The sequence below is a fragment of the Hermetia illucens genome, chromosome 4, assembly GCF_905115235.1.
Source record: "Hermetia illucens chromosome 4, iHerIll2.2.curated.20191125, whole genome shotgun sequence".
Lineage (NCBI taxonomy): Eukaryota > Metazoa > Arthropoda > Insecta > Diptera > Stratiomyidae > Hermetia > Hermetia illucens.
In genome coordinates this window covers 112,751,409-112,771,460 of record NC_051852.1, presented here as the reverse complement: position 1 = coordinate 112,771,460, position 20,052 = coordinate 112,751,409, and the positions used below count along the sequence as shown (strand labels likewise).

The 20,052-nt window shown below is 38.3% G+C and overlaps 2 protein-coding genes across 6 annotated transcripts in view; one reads left to right on the top strand and one right to left on the bottom strand.

Moving 5' to 3' along the window:
• LOC119655553 (neuropeptide Y receptor type 2) overlaps window positions 1-7,450 on the top strand; it is an 18,725-nt gene extending 11,275 nt beyond the window's left edge. For all 5 annotated transcript variants that reach the window (XM_038061471.1, XM_038061473.1, XM_038061474.1 and 2 more), the window contains 4 exons: window positions 3,761-4,243; window positions 4,364-4,507; window positions 4,570-4,917; window positions 7,069-7,450. In XM_038061471.1, the coding sequence (XP_037917399.1) occupies window positions 3,761-4,243; window positions 4,364-4,507; window positions 4,570-4,917; window positions 7,069-7,365 (1,272 nt within the window). In that variant the 3' untranslated portion in view covers window positions 7,366-7,450. The remainder of the gene's footprint in view (window positions 1-3,760; window positions 4,244-4,363; window positions 4,508-4,569; window positions 4,918-7,068) is intronic.
• Window positions 7,437-20,052, bottom strand: LOC119655554 (alpha-tocopherol transfer protein-like). Its single transcript, XM_038061477.1, has 4 exons — window positions 19,854-20,052; window positions 14,669-14,974; window positions 14,197-14,569; window positions 7,437-7,784 (listed from the first exon to the last, which is right to left on the bottom strand). The coding sequence occupies exons 2-4, from the start codon at window positions 14,968-14,970 to the stop codon at window positions 7,527-7,529; spliced, it is 933 nt and encodes a 310-aa protein (XP_037917405.1). The 5' UTR covers window positions 14,971-14,974; window positions 19,854-20,052; the 3' UTR covers window positions 7,437-7,526.

Genomic DNA, 20,052 nt, shown 5'->3' with positions numbered 1-20,052 from the left:
CAGGAGGGACACGTATCATCTTGTACAATTCCTATTCTGAACAAATGTCTAGCTAGTGAAAGCTAGCTAGGTCTGTCAGAGTGACTAGAATACCTCTGCATGTCTTCCTGCTGTCGAAGGGATAAACATGTTAGGTTTCGACAGGGAAAGTTTGATGTATCTAGCAGCATTTAGGCTCTGCCACATCTTATTTTGGGAAACTTTTTGTTTTCATCAAATATAGTCATGTGCGGTATAAAATTAAAGATCTCGGTTAGTACTCTTCGAAACCGGTATTAGTAAAGGTGGGGAGTGCGGGGAGTTGAAAGCGATCATTTTTTTAAAGGTGCCATTCTCAGGAACTACCCAACCGAAAAATCTGAAAAAAAAATCAGGAGGCTGCCACTATATTGTGCCTAGGCTCCGAAATACCTTCCATACATACATTACTATAATTTTTAGTAAATGGCTGCGAAACTCCCCTTAAGTTCATCCTAGCACCACGAGATTTCGCAATAATATAGACTATAATATAGAGCATGATCTTACCAAGTTTGGTGGAAATCGCACTATTACTAATAAAGTTATAATAGGTCAAATTTGTTGCTTCTTTGCAAATTCAAGACTTTGAATGTGAATATCCCCCGAAAGTGGATACTTTCACATAATATATGCATATATTACGTGCTACCTACTAAGAAATACACAAAAACCTTTCGTATCTGAAGGTCCAGCTTCCGGTTTCCCGACTTGTTTTGAGTTGTTCCATCGCAGTTGCCATTTAATTAAAGATCTTTTCCGTTCGCTTTTTTCACTTCCGATAAAGAAGAGAAAAACTTTGTTATATATATTCGCCATCTCGCCTACTCAGATGTCAATAGGCACTATTTCCGAGTTGACGAACGCATCCACATCCTCGCTGTGGGACACCGGCGGAGACAACTACTCCTGAGGTCCATGATCGGTATAATACCGGAGTGTTCATTCTCGCAAGTGGTTATCGACAATAGCACCGAGATAGGTGGAAACAGAAATCACCGCGAGGGGTTTCTGTATACGACTCCACGCAATACTGGCTGTTATTAGCCTTTCTGGGACAACACAGCGAACACGTTCGGGGTGGATTTCACGGCGGTATTAAGAGCCCAATTCAGTATTCCGTTCAGGCCTGGAACTTTATTGTCACTAAACTTACTCCTATTCTCTAACAGATCATCTGTGGTTACTGCCTGCATTATCGTCACATTTAGAGATCTCTGAAAGGTATCAGCCCTTGCTGAAGGAATAACACTTGGATAATTTTTAACAAGGGGACAGAGGACGTGATCTGCGAAGATGAACGACCTCTGAATTGTCCCATCACAACTCTAAGGCGCATCCCCACGGGCTTACATCTAAATCAGCAGAGTTCCTTATAACATTCCGTTTTGCTCCGTTGGATGGCTGGCTTGAGATTGTTGTGGGCTTGCTTGTAAACCTACTCTTTTTCAACCGGTTCTTTCACTATCCCAACAGTACTTGGTCTTTCCACTGGGGAATGTTCAGGCATGCCTGTCTGTCTGTTAAACACAATTTTCTCAAAAACGACCGTATTGATATGGAATTTGGTTGAAAACTGTGAACACCCACGCATGCAGAGAGTAACATCCTTCAACGTTGAAGTTCAGAGGATCCCCATAAATGCAAAGGAGAGAGGGGGTCTAAAATTTTGTTTCACCAAATATGGTCAAGCCAAATATCAAATAAATCAAGTCTGGCCCCCGATGTGACATTTGATGCAGCAGGGGGATTACGCGGAAAAGTGACTATTTCTTTCACGGACACATTCTCAGAAAATACCCAACCCAAAAATATCAGTAACGCACCACTATATGGTGTCTAGGTTTTGAAATCCCCTCCATACCGATATCTACTCAAATAAGGGTAATAATTGCATTTTATTATATATTTTTTTAGAAATTCCCCTTAGTTTCGTAATAGAATTATAAAATTTTGTTATTATATACGCTAATATGAGAATGACACTACCAAGTTTTGTGGAAATCGCACAATTACTTACCAAGGTATAATAGGTCAAAGTCGTCACTTTTGTTCAAATTTACTGCAATATAAGACTTTGAACGCCAGTATCACGCTAAAGTGAATAGTCCAACATAATCTTCCTTTTCTTCAACTTTTGTCCGTTCACAAGCGCCTGATCTGGATGCAAGCTCGAGGCTTTTAAATCCCTATCCAGCGTATCGTTTACCAACGACCTCGATATTCAGACCAATTTTGGCAAGTGAACCATAGAAGGCGACAGAACGGACGACATTGCGATAAATATTAGATTTGAGACGTTCATTGATACGTCGATCCTTTGTGATCGACGTATCAATGAACGCCCGTTGTGAAACGCCTTCATCCAGGTTGCGTTAATCCGTGAAGCAATTTCATAACACAGTTCTCCATTGGGTGATAGTGTTGACCCGAGATATTTAAATCACTCACTTCTGGGCAAATCACTGCCGCTGACAGTGATTGTGCCGGTTTCATGGGGATGGGTCGTCAAAAATTCAGTTTTGTTTAGATTCAATCTGAGACCGTGTTGCATGCAAATGTCGGCAATGATTGTGGAAGGATAAGCAAATTCTTCAGTTGAGAGAGTATCCAGTTTATCGTAAAGATTTTTGTAATGGTCCGCTCGGGCTTTCCTTGCTTCCCGGTTGTCATTCTTATAAATTTGCCAATTGGCCAGTGTTTTATCGTCGAGAAATCTGTGATAGAAGCGTTTCTTTTCACAGACCTTCATTTCAACATCGTCATTCCAACTATCTCGGTTGATGTACAGCTTACCTGGCTTGCTGACCCCAAGGGTTGCAGAGGCTGCTTTGTGGATCGTGTCGCCGGCAATGATGACATAGTCGTCAGCAGGCACGTGACAAATCTTTTCATCGATAAGTTGCCAGAAAGCATCTTTCTCGGCATCAGGTCGACCTCTCTGTGGTGCGTACGCGATGAAGAAGTGAATAGTGGGATCAGCTGATATAATGGTGAGCTTCGTCAGCCGATCATCAAATCGTTCGACTTCTATAATGGCATCACGGAAACCTTCCGAGATGGCAATGCCAACACCATATTGATTGTGTGGACTACCAAAATAGAGAAGTTTATAGCCATTGTTACCGCATTCGCGTTCAATGTCGCATCTTTTGGCACGAGACCATCGGGTTTCTTGCAGAGAACAGATATCAATGCGCCTTTTCCGAAGGGCTTTAGCGAGTTCCTCGGTCTTTCCAGTTAAGGTGCCAACATTTACTGTCCAGACACGTATTTGTTTTGTTCGGACTAACTTGCTTATGTCCTGACGCCGTCCATGCGTCAAGAACCCTTGCTCATTTCTCGACAGGACCGGGGCCGCCCTATCGCGTCGGCTGAGGTGGACGCCCTAGCATTTTTCTGAGGTTTGTGACTCAATTCGATCATCTTGTTTCTAACGACATTGTATGCATTTTCTTGGTCGGCCTGTCGGGGAGTTGAATAGTCTAACATAATATATACATGTATACACATGACGAAGTGCGGATGGGACAAATATCCACTCAAATATTTTTATATAAAACCCTTCATACCTGAAGCGTCCAGCTTTTTGTTTCTCAACTTGTTATCATTTGGATTCAATAGAATGGGAGTGCTTTCTAAAAGTTTTTTAAAATTACTCAAATAATAAACACTGCCAAAGCAAATAACTGAGTTCCTCACTAATCATAATATTAAATTAAAAACTTTCTCCCACTTTCAGATAGACATCAGCAAATATGATTTCCCCAAAGATATTTGGGAAATTATCCCAGAAGGTGAACTCATTCTAAAAGTTGCAACATTTGTGCCAGTGGTCCTCCTTGGCATCATTGGTAATGCAATACTTCTCAACATAATCATGAGGAATCGTGCTCTAAGAACTCCAACTAACTTATTGATAGCAAACATGGCAGCCGCAGATACACTCACCCTAGTTATTTGTCCCGCCATGTTTATGTATCATGACTTCTTCCAAAATTACAAACTCGGCGGAGTTGGATGTAAAGCTGAAGGTTTTTTGGAAGGATCACTGCTCATAACGGCCGTTCTGAATTTGTGTGCCGTAAGCTACGATCGATTGACTGCAATTGTTTTGCCACTGGAAACACGATTAACCATTAAAGGTGCAAAATTCGTGATGATTGCCACATGGTTGGTTGGATTCCTTTTAGCTGCCCCATTGGCTATTTATAGGACATATAAGGTAGGTGCTGATTTTACGGTTTTCTGAATAATTCCCTAATGCTATCCTTTGAAACATTTGCAATTTGAGAGAGAACAAAAGGGAAAGATTAAATTTACTCAAAGATTCATTCCTATTTAGGAAAGACAATGGAAAAATTTTCTAGAAACTTATTGTTTTGAAGATACCACAGTTCTACCAGTTTACTGGCATGTCTTAATTGCTGCGCTTGTTTGGATGCCACTAGGAGTGATGATGACATGCTATTTTGCTATTTTCTATAAGGTAAATCAATATAGTATTTTTGGAAATTAGATAGATCCTACTTACCCTATTTTCTCTTTCAGCTGGACCGTTATGAAAGGCAAGTTCTTAAACGTGAACATCCAATGTCCGTTTCCTATAAAACTAAAGTTGCCAAGATGCTCTTCATTGTGGTCATAATTTTCGTTGTGCTACGAGTTCCTTTCACAGCGTTGGTTTTCATAAGGAATCAAATGCTCCAAAATAACTTTGTTGACCAAATTCTTGGAAGTTTTCAAGTGCTTTGGTACGCTTCCCATTATTTGATCTTCTTTAACGCCGCTATAAATCCCTTGATTTATGAATTGACAAACGATAATTTTCGAAGGGCATACCATCAGACGCCATTTCTTTTTTGCTTCTATAAACCGAAGATTGGGAAAAAGAAAAAGGTAAGGATTTATTTTACAATGCAAACAAATACCGTGTGAAAACAAGTTCTTCGGATGGCTTTTGGGGGAGAGGGTTGCAGATGTCCGGTATCAGTCGACTCAGTTAGAGAGTAAGTCAGAGTAAGTGTCTGGGTCAAATGCTAGTTTTCTTCCTTTTCTAGTTTAAGGGGGTCATCCCGTATGACGAATTCAAAAAATTTAGTTTTTTTGTTTTGCATAAATCTAATTTAGAGCATGCGTAGATATACTAGCAAAGTAATTTGCCGAAAGTCGTTGAAAAGTTACAGCAGTGGGAATGTAAAGTGTTTAAGCTGAGCTTTCAAACGCGTTTTTTTCGAAATTGGATTTTTTAACTGGATTTAAATGAAATTTTAATGGAAGATTTAGCACATGTATGGCTATTGTAGGAACTAAATTTTTTTTAAAAAAATATTCAACCGTTTTCTCTTTGTATAAAAAATAGTAGCAAAAAATCAAGGCAGCCTTCCTTCAAACTCAACACATAATGGCGCCACTTGTTATTTGTAAAGGGATTCAGACACCACACCTCCTCACCAAATTTCATGGCAATTTGTTCAGCCGTTTCCGAGTAAATCCGCAGGCAGACAGACAAACTGATAGATATACAGACAGACACAAAATCTTAAAAACGGGCGTCGCATGAGTTTCAAACAAATCGAAATTCAGAACTTCCATAAATTGAATTGTAATATAAGGGAGCCACACAGTCTCCTTTTCCGGGACGAAATCAACGAGCTGGCGTTCAGATAATTCAAATATTGAACCTCAATAGCGTAGATAGAGCATTTACTGTACCATTTTACAAGCATAAATTTTTATTATTAATTTAGAAAAGAAACAAGTCGGGAAACCGGAAGCTGGACGCTTCCGGTACGAAAGGTTTTGTATATTTCTTAGTACGTAGTACGTAATATAATAATAATAATAATCGTTGGCACAACAATCCATATTGGATCAGGGCCTTGAAGTGTGTTAGAGCACTTCATTCAAGACCGTAACGGTACACTACAGAGCACTGTAGGAGGCAACGTGGTCAGCATTACGCTCGCCCGAGATTATTACCATGATTTGACTCAGGTACTCATTCACAGCTGAGTCGACTGGTATCCGATGTCAAATCACGATACAAATCCCACTGCCGCCAGCGAGATTTGAACCACGACCTTCCGTACGACAGCCTTGCGCTCTAACCACTCTGCTATCCGGACACTTGTACGTAATATATCCATATATTATGTGAGAGTATCCACTTCGGGTGATATTGACATTGATAGTCTTCAATTTTCAAAGAAGCAACAAATTTGAGATATTATAACTTTGTTAATAATAGTGCGATTTCCACCAAACTTGGTAATATCATGCTCCATATTATTATAACCTATATCACTGCAAAATTTCATGGTACTAGGATGAACTTAAGGGGGGTTTCTAACCAATTACAAAAAATTGTAGTAATATACTATTATTAATTTTATTTAAACAGATATCGGCATGGAAGATATTTCGGAGCCCAGGCACCATATAGTGGCAGCCTCCTGATTTTTTTAAGATTGTTCGGTTTGGTAGTTTCTGAGAATGGCCCTCTTAAGGAAGTGATCACTTTCAACCCCCCGCGCTCCCCACCCTTCGAACGAATGTCAAAACTAAGATCGGCCTTGAAAAGTACTGATCGAGACCTTTAATTTGATACCCCACACGACTATATATGATGAAAAAAAATTGTACACCCCCCTTTTGCATGTATGGGGACCCTTCCTTAAATTCGACGTAAAAGGATGTGATTCACTGTATGCGTGAGCGTTCACAGTTCCCACCTTTCTACCAAATTTAGTGTCAATCGCTATAACCGTCTTCGAGAAAAATGCATGTGACGGACAGACAGACAGACAGGCAGACAGACAGACAGACAGACAGACAGTAAACCGATTTTAAAACACAAAACCTTAAAAAGAAAATCTTTGGATTTGGACCTCACATTGAGCACTCATTACTCCTTCTAGGGGTTAACTTTAGTTAGTTGCTGAAGACGGGGTTATTTCAGTCACTATTCCAGAGTAGCTAATTAGATTTGTCTATGTGTACCTATGACAATGTGCTCACTCCTTTATTCCTTATTCATATTAATTGCAGGCGAACAAACCAGCTTCGTTTGGCCGACTATTCTATGGTGCTTTACAACCGAGGGGACCGTGTGGCGAGGATCGTTTCGCCGGAGTAAAGAACCTTTTCACGCAAAAAGACAAGGGAAACATTCAAATTGGAAGTGGTACTAGCAAAACCTATAGATCAACAAGAATTACGCAGCTTCGAATTCAATCATCAAAAGAAACCCTTTCCGATTCAATGCAACATAAAGACGTGTGTAAAATTCTGGACGTGAAGAAAATCGATACCGAAACATCGATTGTTGCTAATGGTTTTATATAGCGGAAACTCCGATTATTGCCAATGGTTGTGTGTAAAGAGTTGTATAGTATCTATTTGGAAAAAAACGTAAATTTGATTCCAATAATGACTTTATTTTGTATATATTTTTCAGACAAAGTACATTTTACAAACCTAAACCAAGTAATTGATTGATTGCTCCATCAATCCAAATTTAGTGATCTAAAAGTCCCAACACTTCCAAACAAACCGTCGATATTTTTTGAATCAGAACCTCGTTTACTTTCGTCAACCCCAAAGTCCTCCTCTTCTTTGATTATAACCTCCATTTCTTTTACTCGTTTTATTAAATTTGTCATAATTTCTTCAACTGTGCCAGCGTCACCGCCATATTCTGATGGTAATAAGTTTTTCGGTATATGCTCATAAAGTAACCGAAAATCACTTCCAAGAATATTTATCTGAAATGTAAAACAACAAAATTTTAGTTGGTATACAAAATGTATCTGAATTATTATAACGAAATCAGCAAATAAGTATCATTTTGGATTCTAGGAATGTGGATGTCTTACATAGTAGTCTGGAGTTTACATACAAAGCAGAAAGATAGTCCTAGATTGCCGGTAACTAATTATCCAAGTATATACTTACTGAGGTAGTAAACGGAAAATAATAAAATTTATATCCCACTGGGAACTGGTATCTTCTTCAGTATTCGTAATTATGCATTACCTAATCTTACGGTTACCATTGGTGGACAGTTCTCGAGGCAAGTTCTCCAATAGCATTCTAACGACCAGCTGGACAGAAAGGGTGCCAACATGTTTTTCTTTTTTAGGCTCTGGCCAATCTCTGATCAATAAGGCGGATTTGCCCTCAATATAATTCGTAGTCATGTTGTGTTCTGCGAATTATATAAAGGAGCACTTAATATCTGCGAACAGCTTCGATCACGCTGCTCTCAGGGCAGAGGTGAAGCAGCGTCTGACGATTTGCCTCTGCCCTGGTAAGAAACCGTAAAGCCGTCATCGCGTGCCAACATGCGTTGACACGAATTCGCATGTTAGACACAGGGTCGCAGAAAGAAAATTCGGGCCCGGAACGAATGTGTGAATTATATGGGCCTATAGTGAAAATTGTGCGGACTCCATATTATTTCTTTTGCCATTGAAGTTTCTATTCCGAGCTACTGGGAAAATTCCGGAGACCGGAAGGAATCCCCCCTTTCCAACCTCGTCTCGCCAGGCCTGTTAGACGAAATTCAGTGGCATCAATCTACTATGCAGTAGTTATTCTATTGAGGAAATCAGAATACTTCGCATGCGAATGATTTTACTTGTACACTTGTATCATTTTAATCATTCAAAAGTGGTAATAGTACGTTGATGAGCATTCTTGGCTTAATACAATATTATAGTGGAAGTCTACTTAAGGGGATTTTCTGTTTCAAAATTTTATAATAAGGCACTTTTTAAACCTATTTTATTTATTATCAAAATTCCTTTGTATGTCATAATGCATATCATGAAATATAAAAAAACTTCTTTGGCACTTTTAGTTTCAGTTGACCACTGTAGAAGGCGTTTACCAAAAAGTAGTAGCGCGGGAGCTCGGGGTCCAAAAGCGTACGTTTCATTCTGAACACGTCTGGGGTGACTTTTGCCATACCGTTGCAACCGACTACATACGACACAAAATTTCTACTTTAGGATGAATTTTACATGGACGTCAATGGATGATAACGTTGCCCGACCTATATTTTCCATCAATTGTTAGGAATAGTCAGTAGCTGAGGAGCGACAATCATTTTCGTATGAGAAATTTAAGACATAGAGTAAGTGTGACAAGGTCGAACAGAAACGATGGAGAGACGGTCGTAGAACCGAAATTAGAGAACAACAAGGTCTATTGTGAGTGAGGTTGGAAGGGAGTCAGCTGGCTGTTCTAGGTAGCACAAATGACTGAATCTCGTCTCTACCACTAACAACTGAAGATGAAAGTTATAAGTAAGTAATAGCGAAAACACGTCCGGTATTGCTGTAAAATCGAGATTGCATTTTTCAGCACGACAATACGCTGGGAAAAATACTGCTGTGACATTTTTGAACATTTTCACAGAAGTTCGATAACATTGGAATGATCGACACAATAAGGACAGTCTATCGATCATAAATGACAATATTTTAATTATGTTTATTTGAAGTAACAAAAGAAAAAATGTTGAATTTTTTTTAAATATATGAGAAGCCTTTTTCCCTTTAAGTACGATGGAAATGGTGCGATGGTTGAGGGGGTAGAGCATTAGCCTCTAAGTCTCCTTGATTTGGGTTCGAATCTCAGTCGTCATGGATGTCTGCGTTTAGCTTGTGTTTGTCTCGCTGCTGTGAGCTTATCACTTGCACAGCATTAAGTGTGATAATAATGAAACTGAAGTACTGTCTCATCGGAAACTGTGTGGATGCCCTAAACGCACTAAGGAGTGAACAGGAAACAGAAACTAACGAGAGTGAAGTTGGTTATATTGATTGAGTTGAGCGGAATTCCAGAGTCATTGTTCAGTAGCGTGAACTAACAATAATGATTTTGCGCTTTAATGTGATACTGATATTTGCCAACGTTATAAGTTAATAAAATTTGGACCACTTAATAACTTGCAAAATTTTATATTACTAGTGTGAAATGGCACTGACTTCATTTGATACTCTGTTATATACGCGGAAAAACAAATTTACGCTCTTTATTTGTATGTGAACATCGTTTCATTGGTATACTCTGGTATTTGGCATTAAATAATATTAAACGCGTGAAGCATAGCAACGTAGCGTATGGTTAAAATACTCGTAGAAATGCCGATTAGAAAGCGAAACTAACACTGGATAGATCGAACTCTGAAAAAAGACAGCAACTTCATTCTGGGCTATGTTATGCGTCAGAGTTCATCACAAAAGACAAAATCTATGTTAGTTTTGCTTCTCAAGGGACACCAAACATAAACGATGTAGTCGTACAGATCGTACACTGTTGGTAGCAAGCCTTTGGCGATAGAAACGAAAGGAGAAATTATGGAATTTTTTGTTTTATAAGTACATATTTTGAAAATATAGGAGCCCACCTCTTAAACCTAATATAAAATCATTCAATGCATGCGTGGCATTTCATAGTTTCATATACAGGGAGAAATTTAAATCCCTTCAACTTGATATACGAATCCTTTAAGACCCAATTGGTGTTCAAATCGCAATCACATCGATACCGTCTAGACTAGTTAACAGATTTATTATATCAGGTTTATCACATCATAAGATATAAGTTTATTTAAACTGGGGCAGCTTCGATCACTCAGACCTCTTATTAGCCCATTGTACTATCCTCTAAAACTGCCCATTCACCGGTCACCTGCTTGTAGCGTTCGCAGTCTTCGGTGATTCTGAGAATACCTATTCAACAGCATGCTATAGCATGCATAGGTTTTCAAGCTGTGACGGTGCGCCAGAAACAGGAAATGAGCGGATTCTTTGTTGAAGAAAATATACTGAGGTGTCTTTGTCTAAGATTTGAGGAGACTGGTAACTGCACATGAAATACAGCGCCAACTCATTCGCTTCCTCACATTAGTTATAATACATATGTTTTTCGATTAAGGATTGCGGAAGTTCTAGTTTTGTATCCACTTTTTTTATAATTTAATTTTTTATTGCATCTTCCTTCCGCGTTTGTAATGATGCTAAAAGGCTGATTTTAACAGTATTCTAGGGTGACGGATAAAGTAATTTTAACAATTTCAATAATAATTATTTAACAAATATTTTGGATGGTCTTTTAATTTTTCTCGATATTTATTAATTTGATATACGGGAAGAGTATTTAAATGTTGATGTGAGCTACTATTCTTGATAAACCAAGATGCATTTGCTTTTATTCGAAAAAACTTCAACTGGGTTTGCTGCAGTAGTTTGATGTTTCAAATTTCTGTTGGACCCCACAACTGAATTCCATAGGTCCAGATATGACTTGTACAAAGGTAACTTTTTGTCTAATAATAAATTAGAATTTCGGTTGATTAGCCAGTAGATACTTTTTACTTTACTTCACTTCCGTTCGTTTAGCTTCGATGTGTTTTCTCCCAGTAAGACGTCTATCGAGGTGAAAGCCAAGATATCTGAGATTGTCAGTTTGTGAAGTGTTGACTCCATTTAGCGACATAGGAGCGCAAGTCTTTCGATTCAGAGTAAACGTAGCGTAACATCTTTGGGTCGCGTTCGCGCGAATTCTCCATGTCATTAGCCTCGATGTGTCTTCTCCAAGTTTTTTAAAATCAAATTCCAAGGATTTGGAGGCATCCTCAACGTTTTTGGCAGGTCGGAAACATATGTATGTATGCCAGATACAATAATGACCCTAGTACGCTTTCCTGGATAGCACCTGCTATGATAGGATTATCTTTGGATGTGAGACTTTTGCATCTTAATCAGAACGACCGACCTTTTATACAAGACTACAAGATATCATACATATTTGCCGGTCAAATTTTTCTCAATTTGTACGATAACCCTTTGTGCCACACTCTATTGAAAGCCTGGGCAATATCGAGAAATAATCTTTTATTTTGGTTGAAAGCTTGCCGAAACGATACAGTGAATCTGTTCTGGTATGTCATATTTTTCTCGAAAGCCGAATTGATGGTCGAGGATTATATTTCGACTCGAATTGTAAGGAACGACAGAATCTTTGATGCCAGCAGTTTTTCAGGTTTTTCAGCAGACTTATCGGGAGCCTACTTGCACCAGATCTTTTCCCAGTTTTGCAACCGTAATTATAACAAAACTTCTCCACATGTTCGGGAATTGACCAATACCTGTCATCGCGTTAGATCTCAATCGGATCCTTGATAGCATGGAGAAGGAGTTCTTGTTGTAATTTTGTCTTGGCCGCATGCTTTTTTAAGATTGAGTTCTCTGATGATGGAGTGTGTTTTAACTCTGAAACGGAGATTCGTTTTGGCAGATGAGGGTGAGCATCACGGAAGTTGAATTTTGTTTTTCATGGAGTTTGATGTAACAACAATTTTGAAACGCCAGTGCAACACCTTTTTTAACATCGCTTCGTGCCCAGTCACCATTTCCTAGGTGCAAGGGTGGTGAATGTCGTTTCGGTCCTTTCAGATTTCTAGAAGCTTTCCAAAGAGAATAGACGGCGTCCGCTATCGAAGTTAAACAGCCGGGCTAATTTTGCATATTTTGCTGATTCTTATCATACAGAGCTTTACGTAGACATTTTGTTGCCTTTGACAGTTCGGCTCTTAGCATTGGAGAACAATGTGTTTGCCATGCACGCCTCAGATTTCGTTTTTTTAGGATCATATCTAGGATACATCGCATTCACTCGATTCCATTTTTTTTGTCCACGAATCCTTCTTCCAAGTTTTTCAGGAAACGACGACCGTGGTCTTCTTTCAGGGCAGAGGCAACACATCACACGTTGCCACATCTCTGCTCGGAGAACAAGTTGAAACAATTATAAAAAAGTAATCAACGCCACTTTCGCCACGCTCAAATCGTGCATCTCGTTTTTCTATGCTTCAGCAGCTCTTGAAATGGAAACTCGGATCCCGGTATATTTTCGAGATAAGCCTTATTCTCATCAAATTCCAGCAACTCTTGAAGTAGTTCTGTTTCCAGTCGCAAGTCGCTTTCTTCCAATATTTGAGCAACTCGACTGCGTGACCTTGGCCGTGCATGTCTGCGCATTTTCAATAATTTTCAAAATTTAATGCCTCACCAATCGCAATCATTATTTGTCAAGACTACTGGTTGAGAGGAGTATGTTGATCCATTGAAGCGTCATCTGGGGCCAAGTTACAACAACGTGGATAGCACCAAAATATTTTCCATTAAAAACTATATATAACTGCCAATTTTCATGGTAATCGGGTGAACAATGTAGAAGTTGATCTGTCGCAGCGACACCTAGTGGCGAGTTGCGACTACTAGCATAATGTAGGAACCTTCTCCATTAAAAAATACATATACATGCATATGAAAATAGCCGAAGTAGTAGTTTCACTTGCCAAATTATCATATCCGTTAAAAAAAACAGTTCTAATGAAATCGTATATTATCAATTAAGATTGGAGTTAAAGTTTAAATAATGTTAACTCACATTGAAATGATCCTCGCAATTTAAACCTGACTCCAAAGAAACTGGATCCCGTCGGACCATGGCGATCAACTTCTTCCGAAAATGTCCTTTCGGAACCGCCGAAAAGGCTTTGCGGGGTTTTTGTAGAGTTATTTGTGCAACAAGGCACGAAACAATATTTCATCGTCCTTTTGGCATTTCACGTGGGAAATTAATTTTGACAGTTTTATATTTTTATGAGTATGAGTATTTTATGAGTATGGTTGGCAGGCTACTAAAGTTTTTTGGCTCGAGTTGTGACGTCACACAACATGAGTCGTGTTTTTCAATTTGTTTGAATTTAGTTGAAATTTAAAATACTGATAATTTCAAATACACAGTTTTTTTCAAAAACGCTCTTTGAGAGTTTCGTAAGATTGCACCATAGAAGTATTAGTAAAAGTAAAAGTAGTAAAAGTAAGGCAAGCAGTCTATTTCCATGGCTATCGATTGAACGGTTTCGGAATCTATTGATCACAAACGGATATATGTACAAATATACCAACAACCTCCATTTTTAGATACAAATAGAATATATTTTTACGGTTCAATTAACTATCCCTCCTTTCCCGATGAATATGCATTGTGACAATGATAGACTCTACACTTAGTATCACAATACACTCCGAGTACATTCACTATCAATAAATCGCCAGTAAATTTGAAGTTAAGAATTCAATTGTTCTATGTACATACCTTGGTTTTATTTTTTTCGTTCAACAATGATTTTCCAAAATTTATGAATGTGTCGAGGCCGCCTGGAAGGTTGAGGAAATACGCTCCTTGAAATCGTCCGGCACATCCATTTTGATAGAAATTTACCATCTGCTTCATGAACATTGGATCATACTGCAGCACATGACCCGTTTTAACACCAGCCGCATCTATCACCACTTTATAGCCAGCTACGAAAATATGGTCGTCCATCAAATTAGCGTAATCTGAGGTTACTGTTAAGGCTGCCATCATATCCTGAACAGTGTATTCACTTGGATCAAAACAACCTGGTCGAACTAATACGATTCGAGGACCATCTTCTCCATCAGGGGTTGGTAATGGAACTATAAAACTGTTAAGAGAGGGAAGTAGAGATTTTTTTCAGAAATTTCGTTCATAAAGCTTTTGGAATCATCAATAAAAGAATTGGAATTAACAATCAACAACTAACCCCATTTTAATCAGCTTTTGGGTGTGTGGTGAGTCAACGTTTCGATTTTTAAAATATTTCGGCAGTTGCGAACGAGCAGTATAATATATGTCTAATTTTTGTTTGGTCTTTTCCACGCTATATTTACACCCTCGGAGGAAGTTTATAAGGAACTGCTCATCATCTCGAGCGTTTATATGCGGTTGCTTTGCAAGCCATTCACGGAGGGCTGCAACGTCATCTTTAATGCGGTCGTCGCTTTCATTCAATTCCGCGTTTGCCTTCTTTTGCAATGCAGGCGAAAGTTTTCGTAGCTCCAACATGTTCCTAGAAAAACGGTATCGTAAATTTGGACGAAAATTCCCTTAAGAATTAATGCTGAGATAAAACACTAAACAAGCGTACTGGGTTGTCCAAGAAGCCGCACATCATTTTGTGCAATTTTTTTGAAAGAATATATACATATATATATTTAACTTTTGTTTATATTAATTTTAAAGCCCAATTTTCGTAGAATATTTAATTTAACTTTTTTTTATATTTTTTATATTAGTGTAACTTAATTTTTTTAGGTTTCAAATAAATGGTGAAAAGATGGAAATTCGGGCGTTTTGCACCATTACTGAAAGAAGGGCCGTAAAAGCTGCACAAATCACAAAAGTGATTGATTTGTACTGAGTGAGTGGACTCTTCTGTGCAATTATATAAAGGATAAGCAATAGATTTCACCAAACAATCAAGTTCCACTAGACCTACGTCAGGATCGTTTTGGGCAAAAGGATATGTTATGCATTCAGTGAAATTTAAGGTTATTAGAAACTTTAAACTTATTCCGAATAACAGGTCAATAAAGGTAACCCCTGAAGTGAACAAATTGAACGGGTATTTATAGTTCTGAACGCACGATATCCAGATTTGGTCAACAGAAATCGAATAATCTACCGACGTGCTAACACTGCAGAACATCGAAAAATTATAGTAAAAAAAAATCTTAAAAGATTGGCTGATATCGAGTATAACACAAGAATTGCATCATCAAGCCATAAGCAATTTCGAACCGTTTCGCAGTATTTGAAAGGACACCATTTCATTGTGACCAGATCGAAACAGTATGTCGTTGTTTGTCTCAATATCAAAAGACTGGTACCAACGGCAAACTGCATTGTTAACAGAAAAGGGTGACAGTAATAAAGCCAGAACACTGGCAAATAAACATTTCAGCTTTGAAAGGTTTATATGAGGAACTTTTGTCTTGCGACTGTTTTATTTATACGTAGTTAACGATTCAATCGTGGACTACTTTTCTAGACCCATTTGAAAAACTGATATATTCTGGAGAGTACTATATCGCTTCATAGGGAAAGATGGACCTTATTTAGAAAACACTGATGCATTTGAGTAAAAAATGTACACCCGCACTTTAAACATATTGGATACACTTTGAGCTCCACTTAAAATCATTCCACTGACTACATGCATGGAATTTCACAGTGTTCCACAATATTTTGTTTTAATGAATACAGCCGAATAATGAGCTTTTTTTTCTCATATACCGGTACTTCGAAAACCAGTTGTCCTCTTACTCAGTGAGTTTTTTGTCAAAAATAAATGTCCTCGAAATACTCGTATATGAGAAATAAAAAACTCATTATTCGCCATTTTAAAAAAATAAAAGAAGAATACACCCGTTTTCGAGAAAAATTACAGACAGACATTAAACCGATTTTAATAAACTATTATTTTACACAAAACCTTGGAATTTCAATAAAATTTGATTTATGCACAAAGAATTTTAGGACATTCTAGGTTGTCCATTGTTCATGCAAACGGGTTGTGTATTTTTTTTTCACCGAATCATGTTCGGTTTTAAATGAAAATTCTGCATTTTCGAAAACAGTGTTAGTTTTAACATTTATTGGAAAGGCGGTGAGTGTTGGGGATCGAAAGTGATGATTTCCTTAATATAGCCATTCTAAGAAACAACCAACAAAATCAAACCCCACTGGTCAAACGGGAAGAATAAGGTTAGGAGAATACAACTTTGAGACCGTTGATAATTTCTTCTATCTAGGGTGGAAAATCACAATCGATAACAGCTACGATGATGATTTCCGCGTACGGTTGTTGTCAGCCAACAGAGCCTATTTCAGCTTACAAAAACTGTTCCGCTCGAAACGTCTCACCATAGGGTCAAAGCTCTTACTGTACAAGACAATGATGTTGCCAGTCCTCATGTATTCCTCGGAAACTTGGGTTCTTAGCAAGAAGAATCGCGAACTCTTGGCCGCGTTCGAGAGAAGGATCCTCCGAAGAATTTCTGGCCCCCTACATGAGGATTAACTATTCCGTAGCCTACATAACGACGAAAGCGATACCAAGACCGTCAGGTTGTGGATAAAATCCGGCTCAATAGGTTACGGCGGGCGGGTCACTTAATCAGTATGGATGAGAATGATCTATGGATGATCTATCCCAGAAAGTCTATAAGGGCAATATCTATGGTAGAAAAAGAAGACGAGGCAGACCCTGTCTGAGATGGAACGATGGCGTGGATCAGGACGCCAGACAGCTTTTAGGGATATCGAATTGGTGGACCTATCGAATTGATGGACCTCGGCGCAAAACCGGCATGTGTCGAGTTCCTTATTAAGGCAGGCCTAGACCGGATATCGGTTGTTGCGCTGTTGATGATGATGATGATTCTAAGGAACTATCCAACCGAAAGATTTGAAAAAATAATGTAGCTGCCTCTATACGGTGTCCAGACCTCAAAATACTCGCTCAATCTACTGTATTTAAGTTAGTAATAGCATGCTACTATATTTTTGGAAAATTGACTAGAGACGCCCCTTTAGTACATTCTAGAGTTATAAAAATGTGCAATAATATACCCAAAGTTGCCTTTCCGCGTCAATTTACTGTAATTCAAAATACTCAATATCAATATCACACTAAAGTCAGTAGTTTAACATGCTAAATATACATATACACTATATGCTACGTACCAATGGGATAGTTCTGTACTCAAATGTACTTACAAATGGAAGAACAACAGAACCTTTCATGCCTGAAGGGCCCAGCTTCCGGTTTCCGATTTGTTTATATTGTTACACTAAATGCGCCAACCTAATGCTGCCGAAGGTACCCGCAAATATAAATATATATAAAGATAACAAACACAGTCCTCAAAAACGGTCAATAGATTCCCCGTGCTAACCAGAATTCACTTGCTAAGATTGGTCTGAACATCGAAGTAGATGGGAAACGACCCAAAGGCAGGGAGAAACAACGGTGGCTTGATAGGCTGGATGCGGATTTAAAAGCCTCGAGATTGCACTCAGATCAGGCATTCGATAGACCCAAATGGCGAAACCGATCGCGACGAGCCGACCCTGCTTGTGAACGGGACAAAGGTTGAAGAAAAAGTGGTGGTGCAATCTAACAAAACTCTCAAAGACCATTTTTGAAAAAAAGCTGTGTTTTTTAAATGATCAGCATTTCAAATTTCAACCAAATTCCAACAGAATGAAAAGCCCGCGTCATGTTGTGTGGCGTCACAACTCGAGCCAAGAAATCTCAGTAGCCCGGCAACTCATAAAAATATAAAACTGTCAAAATTAATTTCCCGCGTGAAATGGTAAGGAGAGCGACAAATATATTTCCGTGCCTTGCTGCACAAATAACTCCACAAAAACATTTTTTTTGGAGGCCTGTGAATCTTTCAGAAACGTACGTTTTTTGTCGTTCATGAGAAAATGTCAGAATTTGCTATATAGCTTGTTACTATTACTTCCGAAACGTAAAGTAACTTGAAGGATTGTCCATTCACGCATCAATTTCCCATTTTCCTGTTAAAAACTGATTAATTTCTTGAAAAGTAACAAGTAACAAACACTAAACCGGATGCCTTCACATAGATAAGATTCAAATTGCTCGCTCGATGATATCACCTCGTTTTTCTTTCCACCTTGTGAGAATTCAATTTTTAAACGAATGAGCGCTCCGAATTGGTTTTTTTAACAGATATGGTAGTTTAGCAGGTGAAACTACTATTTCGGCGTAAAAAAACGTATAGTCATTTTCTAACATTGGTGTCTATTGACGAGATCGTGGCTAGGGTGGCAAATAGTTAGCCCGTCAATTTATCTGGAAACTTACGCCAACGACAAATTGTCGAAAATAATCAAGAAGATGTGAGAAAGCAATTTACTAAGTTCCGACTTCACGTTTGACAACGACCTCATTTTCAAAGACCAATTAGAGAAGCTTCCTTCCGTACCACAGTCTAGTGCTCTAATCACTGAACTATCCAATCCAATCTAATGAAGTCTCCGTACCAAAAAAGTAATATTAGATATTTGTATATAGTATAAAGTTTGGGAACGAAAGTCAATTTTTGTAAGCTTTACATTTTATTCCCTATCCAAACATTAAGCAAAGTAAATTAATAAACTATATTTTTACAATACGCGTAATCACTTCCACATTACAATAAAGCAAAGAAAATGAAAGAGAAAACAGAAACGAATGAAATCTTGCCTGTAAAGAATTGTAAACAATTTCGCATGGTTAGGGTATAATTTCGTACTTAAATGCATAATTATAAAAATTCCAAAAGAAACATAAATCTATAAGCAGCATGCACCTGCTCAAGTGGAGTTTTAATCTATAGATTGTTAACCTCTTACGTCTCCAGACATTCATTTAACTGAATTGCGTTCAGAAAGCACACCTACATGTTTCCTATAAAAGCTGAGTTTAATATTAAACCGGCGATGAAACAAGTGGTTTATAATCCAAACCAGTAAATAGAATAAAAATAAACTAATAATTTGTATTGAAGATTCGGGACCATCTTTAGTTGCGGGGCATAGGAGTCGGAAAAAAGCAACAAAATGTTTTCTAGTTCACGACAAAACTGATATTTTCATGTGAGGAGCTGAAGCTGCCGTTGAGAAAAATCTATCTATATCTACTTCATCAAAAATTCTAATGATTGCAAAGATCCTTCTTTTCAAGTGATTGAAAAGTTGACATCGACGCTAACAGTCAGAGTATCTATAAGCGAGGTCTTTTCGATACTTGCTCTGTGGGGGCAGTGGCATTCCTTTTGCTTTTCAGATCTATTGTTGGAAACATAACCAAATGCCAGCTCAATGATATCTAAACCCACAACGCACTTCACTATGGATGTTTAGTTACTCACCTAGTTTTTTCCAATTTCTCGAATCAATTCGGAGCGCACTGTGCGTACACTTTCTTCAAAGAACAGAACCCGAAAGACCGGGAAGAAGACTTCACTAAGAGCGTCTTCAAGTTCGCCTAGTCTGAAACCGGATTAACCACGACTGACTGCTTCAAAAGAATCAACTTCTAGATATCTTGATTCCCCCAGCAACTAGGCC